Below are 16,963 nucleotides of genomic sequence, written 5' to 3'. Positions count from 1 at the left end.
TGTCGTTTCAACGGTGAGAGGCGAAATGAGGTTTGCTAGTTGGGACGGCTTCTGGGGTGCAACACTAGGTACGGCTTCTGGGGTGCGACACTAGGGACGGCTTCTGGGGTGCGGCACTGGGGACGACTTCAATAGATGAATGGATACAACACTTTGGTTAACCCAGTGTGCCACTTTGGACGGTTTAATTCTGAAATGCTCCTTTCGGAGTTTGTCCTTTAGACGGTGAGAGGCAGAATGAGGTGCGCCAGTTGGGACGGCTTCTGGGGTGCGCTACTAGGGATGGCTTCAACGGATGAATGGATATGACACTTAAGTCAACCTAGTGCGCTAGTTTGGATAGCTTAATTCTGAAATGCTCCTTTCGGAGGTTGTCCTTTGGATGGTGCCTTCTTTGAAGGGCATTGAAAAGCTGCCTCGAGGGACTTACGGTACCATTATGGCATTTGCAAGGCAGATGAGTTGTGTCATGGTGATTGTTGATGGCTTCTGCGGCTGACTTGTGCCAGTTGGTGACTTTGGTTTGAGAATTCTCCATCTTGGGAGGTTATCCTTTGGACGGTGCTTTCTTTGAATGGCTTTTGCTACGCCACTTTGGACGGCTTTAAATTTGAGATGTTCTGCTTTGGGAGGTATACAAAACCATTTTGACAACATATGGGAGAAAGGCGCTTTGGCCGGTTATGGTTAGAAATTTTGTGATTAGGCTCGGAAAAGCGTGCACGTGTGACGTGTGATTTTGCATAAGAATGCATGAATTTGCATAGAAATGCTTGATTTTACGTGAATTCATGTGAATTAGCATGTGCGTGAATTTATGTGGAGTTATGTGTGTTTTGTGAATTTTTATGAATTTATTGATAATTGTGTCGTGGCACGCAAAACGAGATGACTTACATGTGGTCAGCGGTGTGTTGCCCCTGTAGAGGCAGTTACCTATTGACTAGTTACTGGCTAAGTATGAAAGCTGGTCATGGTTAATGAACCTTTGGGTCAAATCGGGCGAGAAGGCTTGAATTGGATTCATAGGCCCACTAACTCTTATAAAAAGTGAAAGTGACATGACTTTGTCACTTTCAACCTTTCTTATTCCTTCTCTTTTCAAATTTTCTCTCTTCTCTCTTTTTTGCTCCATTGCAACCATAACTCATGGCTGCTAAAGACGTTGCGGATTGGCTTGCTAGTGATGCAGTGATCGATCCTCTCACTCACCCTATGGGCCATGGGATGAAGTTTACTGGAATTCATTCTGGATGTGGGAATTACAATCAGTTTGTGGCATAATTTAAACAGTCACCTTTGCTAGGGCACAATAGAGGTATTTCGATACCTTTTCTTTATTTTTTCTACATTATTAAAGTTAGAAATCAAAAACTAGGAAGAATTTTACCTGATTGGATGTTTTGGACATATTAGGTCTATGACAGGCTGCTGTGGCACTGTGGATTGCACCACTTTGAATGGTGTTTGGCTGGATTGTAGACCTATGGCTTGCTCCACAAGGCTTATGGCGTGCGCCACTTGAGTAGTGGCTTGCGCCACATCATCTATGTTACACCTTAATTTTGCGATTTTTATCATTTTTCCTTGCTTACTTGCATCGAAAACATAAAAGAGTGCTTTTGCACTTTGTTAGCATACTCACAGCTATTTATATTTTTTGTAGAAGGGTGTAAGGCATGGGAAATCCTGAGGCAACACCTTTACGGCCGGTGAATGGTTTGATTGACTACCCAAGCGGGTCCAGGAGTGCATTCGAGAGGCAGGTTTTGGCTATTTCATGGATACTCTTCTTCGGTTGCAAGAGCGGACTTTGCCATCTAGCATATTAGCGCTTATGTAGTGGTGGATGGATTCTATACATACATTCCATCTGCTGTTCGGCGAGATGATGATCACGCCGATAGATTTTGCTGCTATCACGAGATTGCCGTTTGGAGGACGGTCAGTGGTATTTGATGACCGATGAGGACACTGGACTGTCCAAGCCTGCGAGCGAGTCTTCAAATTGCCATTGGCATGAAGCTCACTATTTCTGACCAGAGGGTCAGGTATGAGAGCATATGTACTCATTATCAGGAGATGCCTCGGGAGCGGGTAGTTGAAATGGATGTAGACGTGTTAGCACGAGCCTATTTATTCTATCTGCTGTCGACTACCTTACCATGGTAACGACTTGGATTTGGCACTGCTACCATCGTTATAGGACCTAGATGCCACTAGGCAGTTCAACTGGGGAGCTATTGCTCTGTCTTATCTGTACTATCGCATGGACCTGTGCATTCGTGGAGCCCATTTGAAGGTTGGTTACAAGTGAGTTATTGAGGTACAAAAACAGTTCTTTTGGTTATTCTTTGGATTTTGCTTTTATTCTTGCTTTCCCTCTTATCCACTGATTTTTGGGTTATTTATAATGAATATGTGGGCTTGTGAGCACAAAGTCCTCCCCATGCTTGGCTTGTTTGGCTTCGAGGGTGTTGTAATTGCGAGAACTCTTCCTCAAGGCCGAGCATGGCACTATAGCAGGAGGTATTCTCATAACATCTTAGATGTTGCGATGTTCTGGTAGCTGCTGAACGGCTCGAGCTGGAATCGAGTAAGTTGCTACCTGCCTTTGTTTATTACATTTTTCTTTCACTTCATTTTTTTCTTTTTTTTTCTTTTCTGATTCTTTTCTTCTTTCTCTTTTTCTTTTCTTCTTCTTTTTCTTTTTTTATTCTTTTTCTTCTTTTTTTTTTATATTTTACAGATAGAGAAATATCCATGGGGAGATGTAGCTGACTTCCCGATTTTACAGGTGACTTTCTTCTCCTTTTATTCTGTTCTTGGCTTTGCCCCAGTGTTTTCCATTCATAAATTGTGCCTTTCTCTTGTAGCGACAATAGTAGCGTGGCAAGGGCGTGAGGAGAGGTTCCGAGCCTAGAGCTCCGGATACGACTGTTGTTATCAGTATGCTAGAGCACAGGCCAGGTGCCTTATTCTCCTTCATTCTAGATTACACAGGTCAGACTGCCCAAGGCCTGCTGGAAATGCATCTGGTGAGTTCGTACCAGATGTCACCACCTGGCTGCACCCATGTGAGTAACTTCTGCTCTTTATTCTGATATCTTCCTTTTATTATTCTGCTTGCTTATTGTCTGCCCTTGCCCCTATCTTTGCAGATGTCCATTGACGACTACAATGAGGTGTGCTAGCTGTACGAAGCGGTGCGCCTCAAGTTGGCAGTGGCAAGGCTCTCGGATGAGCACGTATATGTAAGTAAAAAACAATCACAAGAAAAAAATGCAATGCGTATGCCATGTATGCATGAAATGCATTTATTAAGACTTATGAATGTATGCAGAGAGATAACGTGACGCCTCCTGCTGGCCACGGTCGAGGGACGTAATGTGGTGGGCATGCTGATCATGGAGCTTGATGCAATCAGGTGATCATTGACGAAGCCGAGGAGAGTAGTGGTGATGATTTGGAGGAGACAACTTCCAACATGTCTTAAGTTGGCTACCCCAGTCTTCTTCTTTTCTCCATTTTTTTTCTTGTAGTCTGGACCCAGTTTAGGGAATTTCTTTATAATGAATGTGTGAATACTCAAATTTTGAGGCTCAAAAAGCCTATTGGTTGACTTTGCTACAGTAAATTTGACTGTGCTACAATGAATTTGCTACAGCAAATTTAATTGTGCTACAGTGCATTTGCTACAGTAAATTTGACTTTTCTACAGTAACTTTGACTCACAAGGCTCAAAGAGCCAATTTTTCCGGACTGCAAACAGCCCGGCCGGACCAGAGGCCATTTCGGAAGTTCACCGAGAATATATCAATATGGTACTTGAAACGTCCGGAATTTTACGAGGATCGCGGAACAGGTCCCGGAATATTTTTCGGAGGTCCGAAACTCCCAAAACAGCTCCCGAAGCGACACACGGTGGCCGCACCGGCCACGGCGGCGCCAGCCCCACCAAGCGCGGGCGACAGCCCTCGCCCAGCGCGGGCGGGGCCTGGCGCCCAGCGCGGGCGAGAACCCTCGCCCAGCGTGGGCGGGGACCCTCGCCCAGCGCGGGCGAGGCCCCTCACACCGCGCGCGGGCGAGGCCCCTCGCGCCGCGCGCGAGCGAGACCCCTCGCCCCGCGGCGGGCAAAACCTCTCGCCTCGCGCGGGCGAGGCCTCCCGCGCCGCGTGCGGGCGAGGACTCTCGCCCCGCGCGGGCGAGACCTCCCGCACCGCGCGAGGGCGAGGCCTCTCGCCCCGCGCGGGCGAGGCCTCCCGCGCCGCGCGAGGGCGAGGCCTCTCGCCCCGCGCGGGCGAGGCCTCTCGCCCCGCGCGAGCGAGGCCTGTCGCCCCGCGCACAGGGCCTGGCCCCCCCTCGCGCCCTGGGCGAGGCCTGCCGCCAGCACACGCGGGGCCTCTCGCCCTGCGCGGGCGGGGCCTCTCGCCCCACCGACAGGGCGGTAGCTACCGCCGAGCCTGGGCGGCAGCTACCGCCCAGATTTTCTGGCGGTGGCTACCGCCATGCACGGCGGCAGCCACCGCCCGGGACCCGAAAATGGCCTATAAATAGGCCATTTTCAGGCTGTTTTTGACACCTCTTGTCTGTATTGACGGACGAAACCCTCTCTCTCTCACGCTCCTTGCGTCTTCTTTACCGCTTTTTTGCATTTTAATTTAATTTTTATTGCACTTTTATTGTGATATTTGGTCACTAAAATTAAACAAAAATTAAAAATTAATTAATATACCTAAACGAGGAGCTTAATCTGGAGTTAAGAAGTGGCCGACGATTAAATCAGGTACGTAAATAAAATTCCGCCTATTTAATTTTAGCACTTCATGCATGCTTCTCTTCTACTCTCAATCATTCTATAACTGCATAAAAAAGCATGCACGTCAACTAAAATTCCGCTTAATCAAAAAAATCAAACTTTTTACGGCCAAAAGTCGTAAAATCGAACCATTTTGGCGAAACGCCTTAAAATCAACACTTTCGACTAAAAGTCATAAAATCAATCATTTTAGCGACAAATCGCTTAAAATCGACATTTTTGGCAAAATGCCTTAAAATCAATCATTTTTGGTTTAAAACCGTAAAATCAACCATTTTAGCGACAAATCGCTTAAAATCAACATTTTGGCAAAATGCCTTAAAATCAATCATTTTCGGTTTAAAACCGTAAAATCAACCATTTTAGCGACAAATCGCTTAAAATCAATATTTTGGCAAAATGCCTTAAAATCAATCATTTTCGGTTTAAAACCGTAAAATCAACCATTTTAGCGACAAACCGCTTAAAATCAACATTTTGGCAAAATGCCTTAAAATCAATCATTTTCGGTTTAAAACCGTAAAATCAACCATTTTAGCGACAAATCGCTTAAAACCGACATTTTTTGGCAAAATGCCTTAAAATCAATCATTTTCGGTTTAAAACCGTAAAATCAACCATTTTAGCGACAAATCGCTTAAAATTGATATTTTTGGGTTAACAACGTGCACAAAGCATACACACACCCATGCATTAAGCGTACCATTCAAAGCCCTCTAAAAGAGGCCTATCGAACTACGTTGACTTTGATCTTCCATTCAAACGGAAGTACGTAGGCACGTTCGGGATTTCACCCCGAGCGGCAAGTCAAAATCACACAAACATTTCATTAATCCATCATTCACCTTGCAAAGCATTCATCCATCGGTTAGTTCATCAGCATGACATAGTCTCGGGATCCACCTCGGGTTCGCAGACTGTGCCTTAAACATTGGGATAATTAATCTAGTAACTAGGTTAATTAAAAATGGAGTCACTTAGGGTTTTTTCCTAGTTTACCCTAAAATAATTAAACAAGGTGGCGACTCACACACTCACGTGCATTTCTTCCTTTAGTCACATGCATTCATATGCCGGTGATATTTTGGGGAGGGGTACACAGTTTGGCGACTCTGCTGGGGATGTTCTGTAATCATTTTGCATAAAGTGGACTACAATTGTTGTGAAAACTAACCGGCCTTTCTTTAAGGCATTATTTTATTATGCTTTGTTTTGCAGGGTACCCTAATACGAATCAAGTGCTCTTTCTTTAAGAATACTTGATAAATCCGGACTTAATTGAAAAATGTGATTAAGACATTAAAACTTGTTGATTTATTTGCACGATTGAGAATCCTTTTCTCCATTGCATAAAAAATGAATTTCAAATGAATTTCTTCTCCTTCTGTTTAAACTTCTGAGTCTGGATAGCAAGTAGCGCTGATCGGCAGGTCTCCTTGATTATGCCGACGGATAGCCAAAGCGTCCTCCCTGTTACCGCAAACCATCTCTAATCCTTTTGGAGGTGGCCCATGAGTATGCGTACCGTTGGACCCACGCGAAACTCCTTGTTTCACATGTGGTTAGGTATATTCATGCTCAAGGTTCAAGGGTCCCTTAATAAGCCGATTCTCTATTTGTGTCATAGCCTATAGAACTTATCCTTTAGGACTATATGCACCCAATGGTACGAATCATCTCATTAAAATAAATTATGACGTGTTGTTGTGCGCATTCATGACATACCATAAGCATTTAAAAAAAAAAACAGAGAGAAGAGAGTGGAGGGACACAAAAATATCCTTCTGTTTGTCAGTCATGCACAGTTGGACAAAGAGACGATCTATCTCTTATTAGTTACCTTGATACACAACACAGTACCCTAACCCGGTTACCCTCATCCTATCAGGTACCTACTGTTCAAGCGCCAACGTCAGTGCCAGCTACACCTACTGTGCTATCACCAAATTCACCAAGTTCACCAACTTCAACTAGGCCAATGGCATCACTTAATGACATCAAAGCCCTCATGGAACAAATGGAAGCTAGAATGGAAGCTAGAATGCATGAGGCATTGGCCGCCCAGAGAACCGCCCTGCTAGCTGAACTAGGCGGTGGTAATGGAAACGGGATTCCGGTTGGGGGAAATGATCATGGTGCCTCCAATCCAGGACCGGGTGCTGCATCTGCGTCCTCAAACCCTACCCTTAACTTGGATGACATGCCTTCCAAAACTGCCTCTGAGCTGGAAGCTCAGAAAATGAGAGAAAAGCTAGAACTCTTAGAAAGGTCTGTTACCGCCCTTAAGACACACAAAGAAGTCGTGGACATGGACTCCTTGTCTCTGTTCCCCGAAGCAAGACTGCCAACCAAATTCAAAATGCCAAACATGGACAAATTCGATGGAACTACTTGTCCAAAAACACACTTGAAAATGTATGTGGGTGCCCTTAACCCGTTCGGATTGAACAGCGAGCTCCTTGCTCAGTTGTTCCAACAGTCACTCACCGGCGCTGCTTTGAGATGGTTTGTCAGTTTGGACCGATCAAAGATGAAAACTTGGGAAGATATCTGTAATGCATTCAATTCACAGTATCGCTATAACATGGAAGTGGATGTTACCCGAAGAGAACTGGAAACCACCAAACAGAAAAACAATGAGCCCTTTTCCTCGTTCCTTACGAGGTGGAGGGCCAAAGCCTCTCAAATGATCAGCCGACCCTCTGAACAGGAACAAGTTGACATAATAATCAAAAATTTACTGCCTATCTACCAGTCTCAGCTTCAAACACAATACCTACCAACGTTTCAGTCGCTCATTGCCACTGCTACGAAGGTAGAGGATTTACTTCAAATGGGACAACTGAAAGAAGATTCGGGAGCCTCAAGATACAAAAAACCTATCCAGCCCGGAAAAATCCACGAAGTGGCAAGTATCACCCCCACAAACCCTTTACGTGTGGGAAATATGGGAAACACGGGAAGCATGGGAAACATGAGAAACGGCAGTCAGTCAAGAAGAGCATATACTGATCTCGGCATGCCAATCCTTTTGGTATTTCGAGAAGCTGTTAAAGCAAACTACATCAAACCTTTGGAGGCAAGACCACCACCTAACCCCTTACCGAGGAATTTCAAAACCAATGAATACTGTGAGTACCACCAAGCATATGGGCATAAGACTGAGGCATGTTGGACTCTTAAGAACCGCATCCAGGACTTGGTAGACAATGGCTCAATTATCCCGAGAAGCAAACCAAACATTAGCACTAACCCCTTGCCAAATCACGGGGTAAATGCTATCTTTCATGACCAGGAATTGATCGATCCTTTCGATCTATTCCTTGAAAGGAACGAAATTTGTGTCCTAGATTTAAATGACTTTGTCGAGGAACTCGATGCTATAACCAGGAGCGGGAGACAATATGAGCCGATAGTCTTGGACAAAGTCCCAAATAACCCTTACCAAAGGACAGATGAACCAAAAGAAGACCCAGTACTTTCACAGCTAAAGAAGACACAAGCTAGGGTATCGATTTGGGAACTTCTAGCAGCATCTTTTCCTCATCGCCAAGCTCTTTGCAAGGCTTTGAGTCAGCTTCAAACGTCGGTGGAGGTTAGCCCCGAAGTGCTAGTATCCACCCTCACCCAATCTTCGAAGACTCAAAACATCGGGTTTTCGGATGATGACTTACCCACTGGAGGAGATAGTCACAATGATGCCCTCTATATCACGGTTCAGACTAGAGACAAAACTGTGCCCATGGTTCTCATTGATAATGGGTCAGCATTAAACGTCTGTCCATTAAGAGTAGCCAGCTGTCTGGGTTTGGAAGAAACGGATTTCATGCCATCTGACCAGATAGTGAAAGCATATGACAGCACCCGAAGGGAAGTATTGGGAGTTGCTATGCTGAAATTGGCAATCGGGCCAGCCGTAATGGAGGTACCATTCCAGGTGATCGATGTGCCCACCAGTTTCAACCTGCTTTTGGGACGGCCATGGATACACCGTACCAAAGCAGTACCCTCCTCCTTACACCAGAAAGTCAAATTCCCTTATGAGGGTAAAATCATAACAGTTCAAGGAGATGATTACAGCCAGCTTAAAAAGCCAAAGGGCCAGCCTCTCTTTGAGGTCAACCCTGAAAGCGCCTACTTTCCCCTCTCGGGATTTCAGTATGATACTGTGCAATTTATAGAAGGAAAGACTATGAACTCCCAAATTCTCTTTGATTTTGGGACGGTGCAAATAAATTGCATAGTGCCTTTAATGTTGAAAATGTCTTACCTACCAGGAATGGCTATGGCAAGGTCCGGAAAAACATACCCCGCACTGCAAGCCTGGGAATGTCCAGTAAACCAAGGGACTTTTGGGCTGGGATATGAGCCTACTGAGGAAGACCAAGCTAGGAGCTCTAGGAACGGAGGCAGAACAATGCAGATGCCATCACACTTTTTAACTTTGAATAGTCACTTCCGCAAATCCGGAGAGACAATTCCTTATCACGGTTTCCAAGAACCATTTTACTGCCCGACCGCCAAGAAAGTGCTACCTGGATTAGAGATATTTGCTGATGTCTGGGGTAACAAGTCTGAGGCAATAGCTGAGCTGGAAGTAGAAGACTTCATGCTGCCAAGTCTCTTTGATGAGGTTGCAGTCATTACGGGAAAGAAAGAAAATCAAGACCTGCTGAGTTTAATCAAGCCGAAAGAAGGGCCTCTCACCAACTGGTACGCCGAGGAGGAGCGCACTGCTGATATACCCCCTCCCGAGTCAAACCTAGAGTCAAAATCTGTAATCAAGTCCTGTACTGAGTCTGAGTCTGACCCCGAGTCTGAAACCGAGTCAGAGTCCAGTTCCAGTCCTGAGTCGTCTGTGTCAGATTTTGAAAATCCAGATTTCAAGTTTGATGTAATTTTTGAAGATGATTCTGTCATTATCAATAAAGGCTTGCAAATTATTGACTACCCCGCATGTCTATCTTTCCAAGCATTTCCAAGCAAAAATAATGAAAAAGAAATAAATGAAATGAAAAATGATAAAGAAAAAATAATAATTGGCAAAGAAGAAAATGAACATACATACATTGCATCTGACTGTGTGAACAGGGAACAGATCAGTGAATGCTTAAAGAAGTTTGCCGATTGCTTCATGTGGAAGGCAAGTGACATCACGGGAATTGACCCAGCAATAGCGGTGCACAAGATTCCAGTATACCCCGAGGCCAAGCCAGTAAAACAGAAGCTAAGAAGGCTGAAAACAGAATGGTCCTTGAAAATCAAGGAGGAAGTAGCCAAGCAACTGGAGAACAAGTTCATAGAACCCATTGCTTACCCAACATGGTTAGCAAATATTGTGCCGGTGCCGAAGAAAGATGGCAAAGTCAGAATGTGTGTGGACTATCGGGATTTAAATAAGGCATGTCCGAAGGACGACTTCCCCCTGCCGCATATTGACTTGTTAGTGGACCGAATGGCGGGACACGAGATGGTCTCCTTGACCGATCTCGCTGTCGGATACAATCAAATAATGATGCATGTGCCAGACAAAGAGAAAACGGCGTTCATCACGGAATGGGGAACCTACTGCTACAGAGTTATGCCTTTTGGGCTTAAAAATGCCGGGGCAACCTATCAAAGAATGGCGACAGCCATCTTCCATGACATGATTCATGAAGAAGTAGAAGTGTACGTGGACGATATGGTTGTTAAATCAAAAACAGCTGAAGAGCATACAATAGCACTTGAGAAGTTCTTCCTTAGACTTCAAAAGTACAATTTAAAGCTCAACCCGGCAAAATGTCTGTTTGGAGCTACATCCGGAGTATTTCTGGGGCATATGGTCAGCCAAAAGGGCATAGAAATTGACCCTTCAAAAGCCAAAGCCATTATGGAGATGCCGGCGCCGAGGACGGAAAAGGAAGTCCGGGGTTTCCTAGGAAGGCTACAATACATCAGCCGATTCATCAATCAATTGGCCGACACTTGTGGTCCGATTTTCAAATTGCTCAGAAAAGGAGTAGCCGTCAAATGGAATGAGGATTGTCAGAAAGCTTTCGACCAAGTCAAGCAATATCTGTTGTCCCCGCCAGTTTTACAGCCACCAAGGCTGGGAAAGCCTTTGCTGTTGTACCTATCGGTGACAGAAGAAGCGATGGGTGCAATGCTAGCTCAACAAGCAGAAGATACAAGGGTAGAAAATGCCGTGTATTACCTCAGCAAAAGGATGCCAGAATATGAGCTAAAATACAATAAGATAGAGAAATTGTGTCTGGCTCTAGTATGGGCTTGTACAAAGCTGCAGCACTACCTCTCATCTTACACCACAAATGTTGTTTCTGAATCGAACCCCTTGAAATTCCTTATGGAGAGGCCGGTTCTTGATTGTAAGATGGCTAAGTGGGTGTCAGTACTCGCGGCTTATGATTTGAAATTTGTGCAACGGAAAGCGGTGAAAGGCGGAGCCTTGGCCGATCAATTAGCAGAATTACCGGTCGAAGACAAAATGCCGGAGGTAGAATTTCCTGATGAAGACTTGTTGAACTTGGAAAGTGAGGTCTGGGAAATGTACTTCGATGGAGCTTCGAACTACCATGGAAACGGGGTTGGAGTCGTATTCAAAACTCCTTGTGGCGAATACATTCCGATTGCAGTCAAATTAGATTTCGACTGCACAAACAATGAAGCCGAGTATGAAGCTTGCATAAAGGGGTTAGAAGCAGCCCTGGAAAAAGAGATAAAGGTCCTCAAGGTTTTCGGAGATTCTAACTTAATAGTCTCCCAAGCTTTAAGGAAATGGAAAATTAAAGAAGAGCGTTTGGTTCCTTACCTACAACGCTTGGACGAATTGGCTCAGCAATTTGAGGATTTATCTTTCCACTACTTGCCGCGAGCCAAAAATCAGTTCGCAGATGCTCTGGCTACTTTAGCCTCCATGGTCGATGTAGAAGGAGACCGAGTCATCCGACCTCTGACAGTGCGGCTACAGAAACAGCCAGCACATATCATGAATTTGGTCGATGACAAGCCTTGGTATTGGGATATACAGAATTACCTTCAGAATGAAACCTACCCGGAAGGATCCACTAAGACTGATCAACGAACATTGAGACAGTTGGCATCCGGATATTTCCTTACTGATGGAGTTCTGTACAAGAGAAGTTGGAGCGGCTTGCACCTAAGGTGCGTCGATGAGGGAGAAGCTCAAACCATCATGGATTCCTTACATAACGGGGAATCTGGCCCACACATGCACGGGATAGCCTTGGCTCGAAAAATCATGAACCTAGGTTATTACTGGTCAACCATGAAGGCAGATTGCGTGAGGCACGCGCAGAAGTGTCACGAATGTCAAATTTTTGCTAAGCTGCAAAGACAACCTCCGGTCAATTTGAATCCTATTGCTTCACCATGGCCTTTCGCAACTTGGGGCATAGACGTGATCGGAAAAATCCACCCGAAAGCTTCCAACGGTCACCAGTTCATTTTGGTTGCTATAGATTACTTCACTAAGTGGATCGAGGCAGCCTCTTATTCAATTCTGAATGCCAAGAAGGCAGCGCAGTTCGTTCGTACCAACATCCTTTGTCGGTACGGAACGCCATTCGAGATCACCACGGACAATGGAGCTCACTTCCAGGGTGAATTTGCTAATTTGTTGAAAGAAACGAGGATTCGACACCATAAATCCTCGCCCTATCGTCCACAAACAAATGGGGCTGTGGAAGCTGCAAATAAGGCTATAAAAGTCATTTTACAGAAGACAGTCAAAAAGCATAAAGCTTGGCATGAACAGTTGCCGAATGCCTTATGGGGATATAGGACTTCAATTAGAACACCTACTGGGGCAACCCCGTATTCCTTAGTATATGGCATGGAAGCAGTATTGCCTATTGAGCTGGAAGTTCAGTCGGCAAGAGTTATCCAAGAAAGTCAGATTAGCGAAGCCGATTGGGTGAAGAATTATCATTCGCAACTCTTGGGCATGGACGAAAAGCGGTTACAAGCAATCCACCAAACTCGAGTCTACCAAAGGAGAATGGCACGACATTTTAACAAGAAGGTCAAAGACCGGAAACTGGAAGAAGGTTGTTTAGTCCTGAAGGAAATTAGACAGCCAATCACGGATCCACGTGGGAAGTTTCGCCCTCATTGGGCTGGACCCTATGTGTTGAAGAAAATACTGTCTGGCGGAGCCGTCATCTTAACTGATTTGGATGGTTTGGAATTCACGAATCCATGTAATTTAGATCAGTTAAAAAGATATTTTGTGTAATAAGCATTGCATAATGTAAAACGAACTACATTAGACCTGATTCTCTTCAAAAAAAAAGAAATTACATATCGGAGATATGTAGGCAGCCCTCATTGGGTACGGTCTAAACATTAATAAAAATCATCATTTCATCATTCTTTCTTCTTTGCTAATAAAAAAAAATAATAAACAAAAAAAAAAAAAAATAAAAAAAATAAAAAAAATAATATAATAAAAAAAAAAAACAAAGAAAAACCCGCTAAGTCGAAAACCCGAAAGGGCGACTTAGGCAAAAAGTCGGGGCCCGCTAAGTCGAAAACCCGAAAGGGCGGCTTAGGCAAAAATGGGTAGCTCGCTAAGTTGAAAACCCGGAAGGGCAGCTTAGGCAAAAATTAGAGCTTAAAGGAATAAAGTTGGAACGTGCTTGGAAAGCTTAAAAGTCAAACAACACTCCAAAAAAAAAAATAAAGCCAAACAGTACAAGCAAAAAGCCAAAAAAAAAAAAAAAATAATAAAATAAAATCCATGAAACAAAAATACATCTCAAAACCAAAGAATAAAAGCCTATCAGAGTCTAGGTGGCCCGTCGCCTCCGTGGGGCAACGTCCTCCGAGTCATCCCTAGCTGTTGAACTCTCTCCAGCCTCGCCTGTCCAAGGAGTCAACACAATCTCCTCATCAATCCTAACCCCCTCACCAGTGTCAGCCTGAGTCCAACCCTCAAGTGCACTCAGCAGTGCGTTCCTCCTCAGCTTTTCAACCGGCCAGACAGCATTCACGAACCAGGCCCGATACTCAGGAGAAGTCTGAATACCAGCAGGATTAGGTAAAGGCCTAACCATCTGATGATCTCTAACCCAAGCTCTAAGGACAGCTCGGGTAACTCCCGGAGTAATGGTGGAATCGGATAAAGAATTATCCATGATCGGTACAGTCTGATCTATTCCCATTTGCCTCATAGCACGCGAAGCATAGTACCAAGTACAATGGGTAAGTCCTAAGAGGTAAACCTGAGTATGACGAGAGCTGACCTGTATAAAGCGGGTAATGCCATACCAGGGTACAAACCACAGCACTTCATTCGGACCCAACTCAATCAGCCATGAAGTCCATGCATCAGTGGACGGATGTGTGATTAAGATCCTCCGCATGCGATACTGAACGGGATTATACGGCAGTAAAATAGGAACAGCAACCACTTGGAGGTGATCCTTTAACCAAACCTGAGTAATGGATCCTTTCTATTACAAAGGGATAGGTCAAAAAAAAAAAAAAAATATATATATATATATATAATAATAATAATAATAATGAAAACAAAAAAGGAAGGAAATACCTGGAGAATAATAGGAGAAACTGTCCAATCCTCGAAGCCTAAAGCGGCTCTGTCGAGGCTCCTAATAGTTTCTGCCAGCACAATGCCACCTATGCAACCCATGTCCTCCATCTGCCGAACCATGGGACAAAGTCGCAAATCCCCGAAGCCTGGATCCTTGTTGAATAAGAAGCCAGCCAATAAGCAAAAAACCAAGGCCCGCATTCTTAATCTCATCCGGTCTGGGTCATCTGAACAGACCCCCGAGAACTCATCAATCAGGGGCAGCAGAACTGCTTTCTGATCTCCAACAATCATGGCCCTAGCCTGAGGTCGGCTGAACTGAAACAGACTTTCAAACGACCGAACATACCCGATCTTGACTTCATGCCTGACCAAAGGGGCATTGGGGTCGCACCCTATGATAGCACAGAATTCCTCAAAAAGAGGGCACATTTCCTCCATCATGGCCCCGAATCGGAAAACATGGGCCTCTGGATCCCAAAGCCTGATGCAAGCCCATAAGAAATCCCAGTCGACTACTACCCCCCTAAGGGTAATGATAGGAGAGAGTCCATACCTCTTCAAGTTGATCTTTTCAACTTTAGAGAGACTCCTAGCCCAACTGTGCATGCTATGATTGAAAGAAGGATTCATTCTTTGGAAAAGATAAACACGGAGAGAAAAGAAGGAGAGAGAAGATAGGGAATGAGTGAAAAGCCGAAACAAAGAATAAGCCTTTATAGGAGAAAAAGCACCGAATGAGGGCGACAGCAGCCGCCGAATGAAGGCGGTAGCAGCCGCCGAATTGTCAATAAATGACGGCGGCAGCAACCGCCGAATTACTGCCGAATGATGGCGGTAGCGACCGCCACACACACAAAAAAAAAAAAAAAAAAAAAAAAAAAAAAAAAAGAAGAAAAAAAAGGAAAAAGAGAGTATTTTGTCTATAAGATGAAGTCCTCCCATTTCATTTCAAATACAATAAGCATGCATACATATATTTCGATACTAACCAAGTGCAGGTACAAAATAAAGCTCAGTACAAAAAAAGAAAGGGGAACAGAAAAATTCAGCAACCATGACTTCAGCGACGGGGCCTCTGCCTTCTCTGATCACTGTAAGCCTCACGAGTCCAGGACGAAGACAGTTCTTGCTGCATCCCGAGCATCAATTCCATCATTTGATTGATCAATCCGACAGGAACCTACAAAAAAAAAAAAAAAAAAAAAAAAAAAAAAAAAGAGATGAATGCAAATCCACGTCAAATCTCTCATGAATCATTTTTGTGAGAGGTTTAACAATTTTTACTTACCTCGGTAATGTCCTCAGAAGGCAGAGCCAAGCGATCCACATTCTCCAGTGGGACTTCTCGAAAGGCTAAAGAAGCGTCTGGAGTATGGTAGGAAATGCTGTACGGAAGGCGTAAATTGGCCAAGTCTGAGTGAAGCGACCCGGTAGCCTCTGAAACAGCCCGGGGAGCCCTGGAATGGCCGGCCGAGCGGCTAGGACCGGCTTGAGAGGAACCCTCAGCCCAAGTAGAAGAAGAAGGATCAGTCGTAGGCCTTCTCTTTGGAGTCCTACTCGAAGAACCCGCAGCCCGAGAAGAGCGGGTGGCGGGCGGATGGAAGGGAACTGATCTCTGAAAATCATCAAGCCGCGACCCAATAGGCTGCATCAGAAAAAGTCTGCAGAACTCAGCATAATCTCCCTCTAAGATGAGCTCTCCATATGGAATACCCTCAATATGAGCATCAGTGAGAATCATCTGTTTGCCCGCTCGCATGTCCCCGGGAGGAGGATAAGGAATGGAACGACAGCCTCTTATTTGAAGGTCTACTCTCTCGCCTAAGTAATATCGTCTCAAGATCGGATGCGACAGAATCACCCTCCGCCGAAGCAAGTCATCTGATCGCTGGAAATGAGAATCAACTTGAATCCAGCTCTGTAGATGGGTGGCCATCGCCCCCATTTCAACCTACAAAAGAAGCAAATGTGTTAATAAATCTTTTTTATTTAACATATTCAAGAGTTGCTAAATACATGCCTGTGCCGGGCTGCACGTATCGAAGAAGATTCTTAGATCTTTTAGCGAGTGCCTATGCCGACTCGTATGAAGATTTGTTCGGTACCATCTCCAAGCCAAAGGTACTAGCCCTAATCCGAGATCGGCCTGAATCTGCTCCGGGCGAGTATAAGGAAAGTATTCAAATGCCCAAATCTGCAGCAAAGAAGAAACGAGAGTCAGAAGAGGGCAAATGAAACAGAAAATATACAGAATGTGCTTGCATTACCTCCCAGAAGTAGTAGGTCCCGCTAAGTTTGCAGTGGCTCCGACTCAGATCACACATATCATCATACATACGGCTCAGGATAGCGCCGGCCCAGTCGTACTCCGTAAGATGGGCTAGATTTTCTAAACTCTTCAAGATAGAAGGATTGAACCTTTCTTTCCTGTTGGACCAGAAGGTCGACGCAAACATCAGCAACAAAGTGAACCTGGCCACTTGAGAAGCCGTCAGCTCTCCCCGCCTGTGTCTAGCATAAATACCGGGGGCCTGGAGGTATAGCCAGCGCCTAGAAACGCTCAAAGC

At 44.9% G+C, this 16,963-nt stretch overlaps 1 protein-coding gene across 1 annotated transcript in view; it reads left to right on the top strand.

The window, feature by feature from the left end:
- Positions 1–6,860: 6,860 nt before the first annotated feature.
- Positions 6,861–16,963, top strand: part of LOC149496940 (uncharacterized) — a 136,124-nt gene continuing 126,021 nt past the window's right edge. Inside the window, exon 1 of the mRNA XM_089719972.1 lies at positions 6,861–6,988. Coding sequence (XP_089576098.1) covers positions 6,861–6,988 — 128 coding nt within the window. The remainder of the gene's footprint in view (positions 6,989–16,963) is intronic.

This window comes from Jatropha curcas, chromosome 4 (genome assembly GCF_041381405.1).
Source record: "Jatropha curcas cultivar XTBG-Jc1 chromosome 4, XTBG_Jcur_1.0, whole genome shotgun sequence".
Classification (NCBI taxonomy): Eukaryota; Viridiplantae; Streptophyta; class Magnoliopsida; order Malpighiales; family Euphorbiaceae; genus Jatropha; species Jatropha curcas.
Note: the sequence above shows the minus strand (reverse complement) of the source record. Positions and strands in the feature narration are given on the sequence as shown.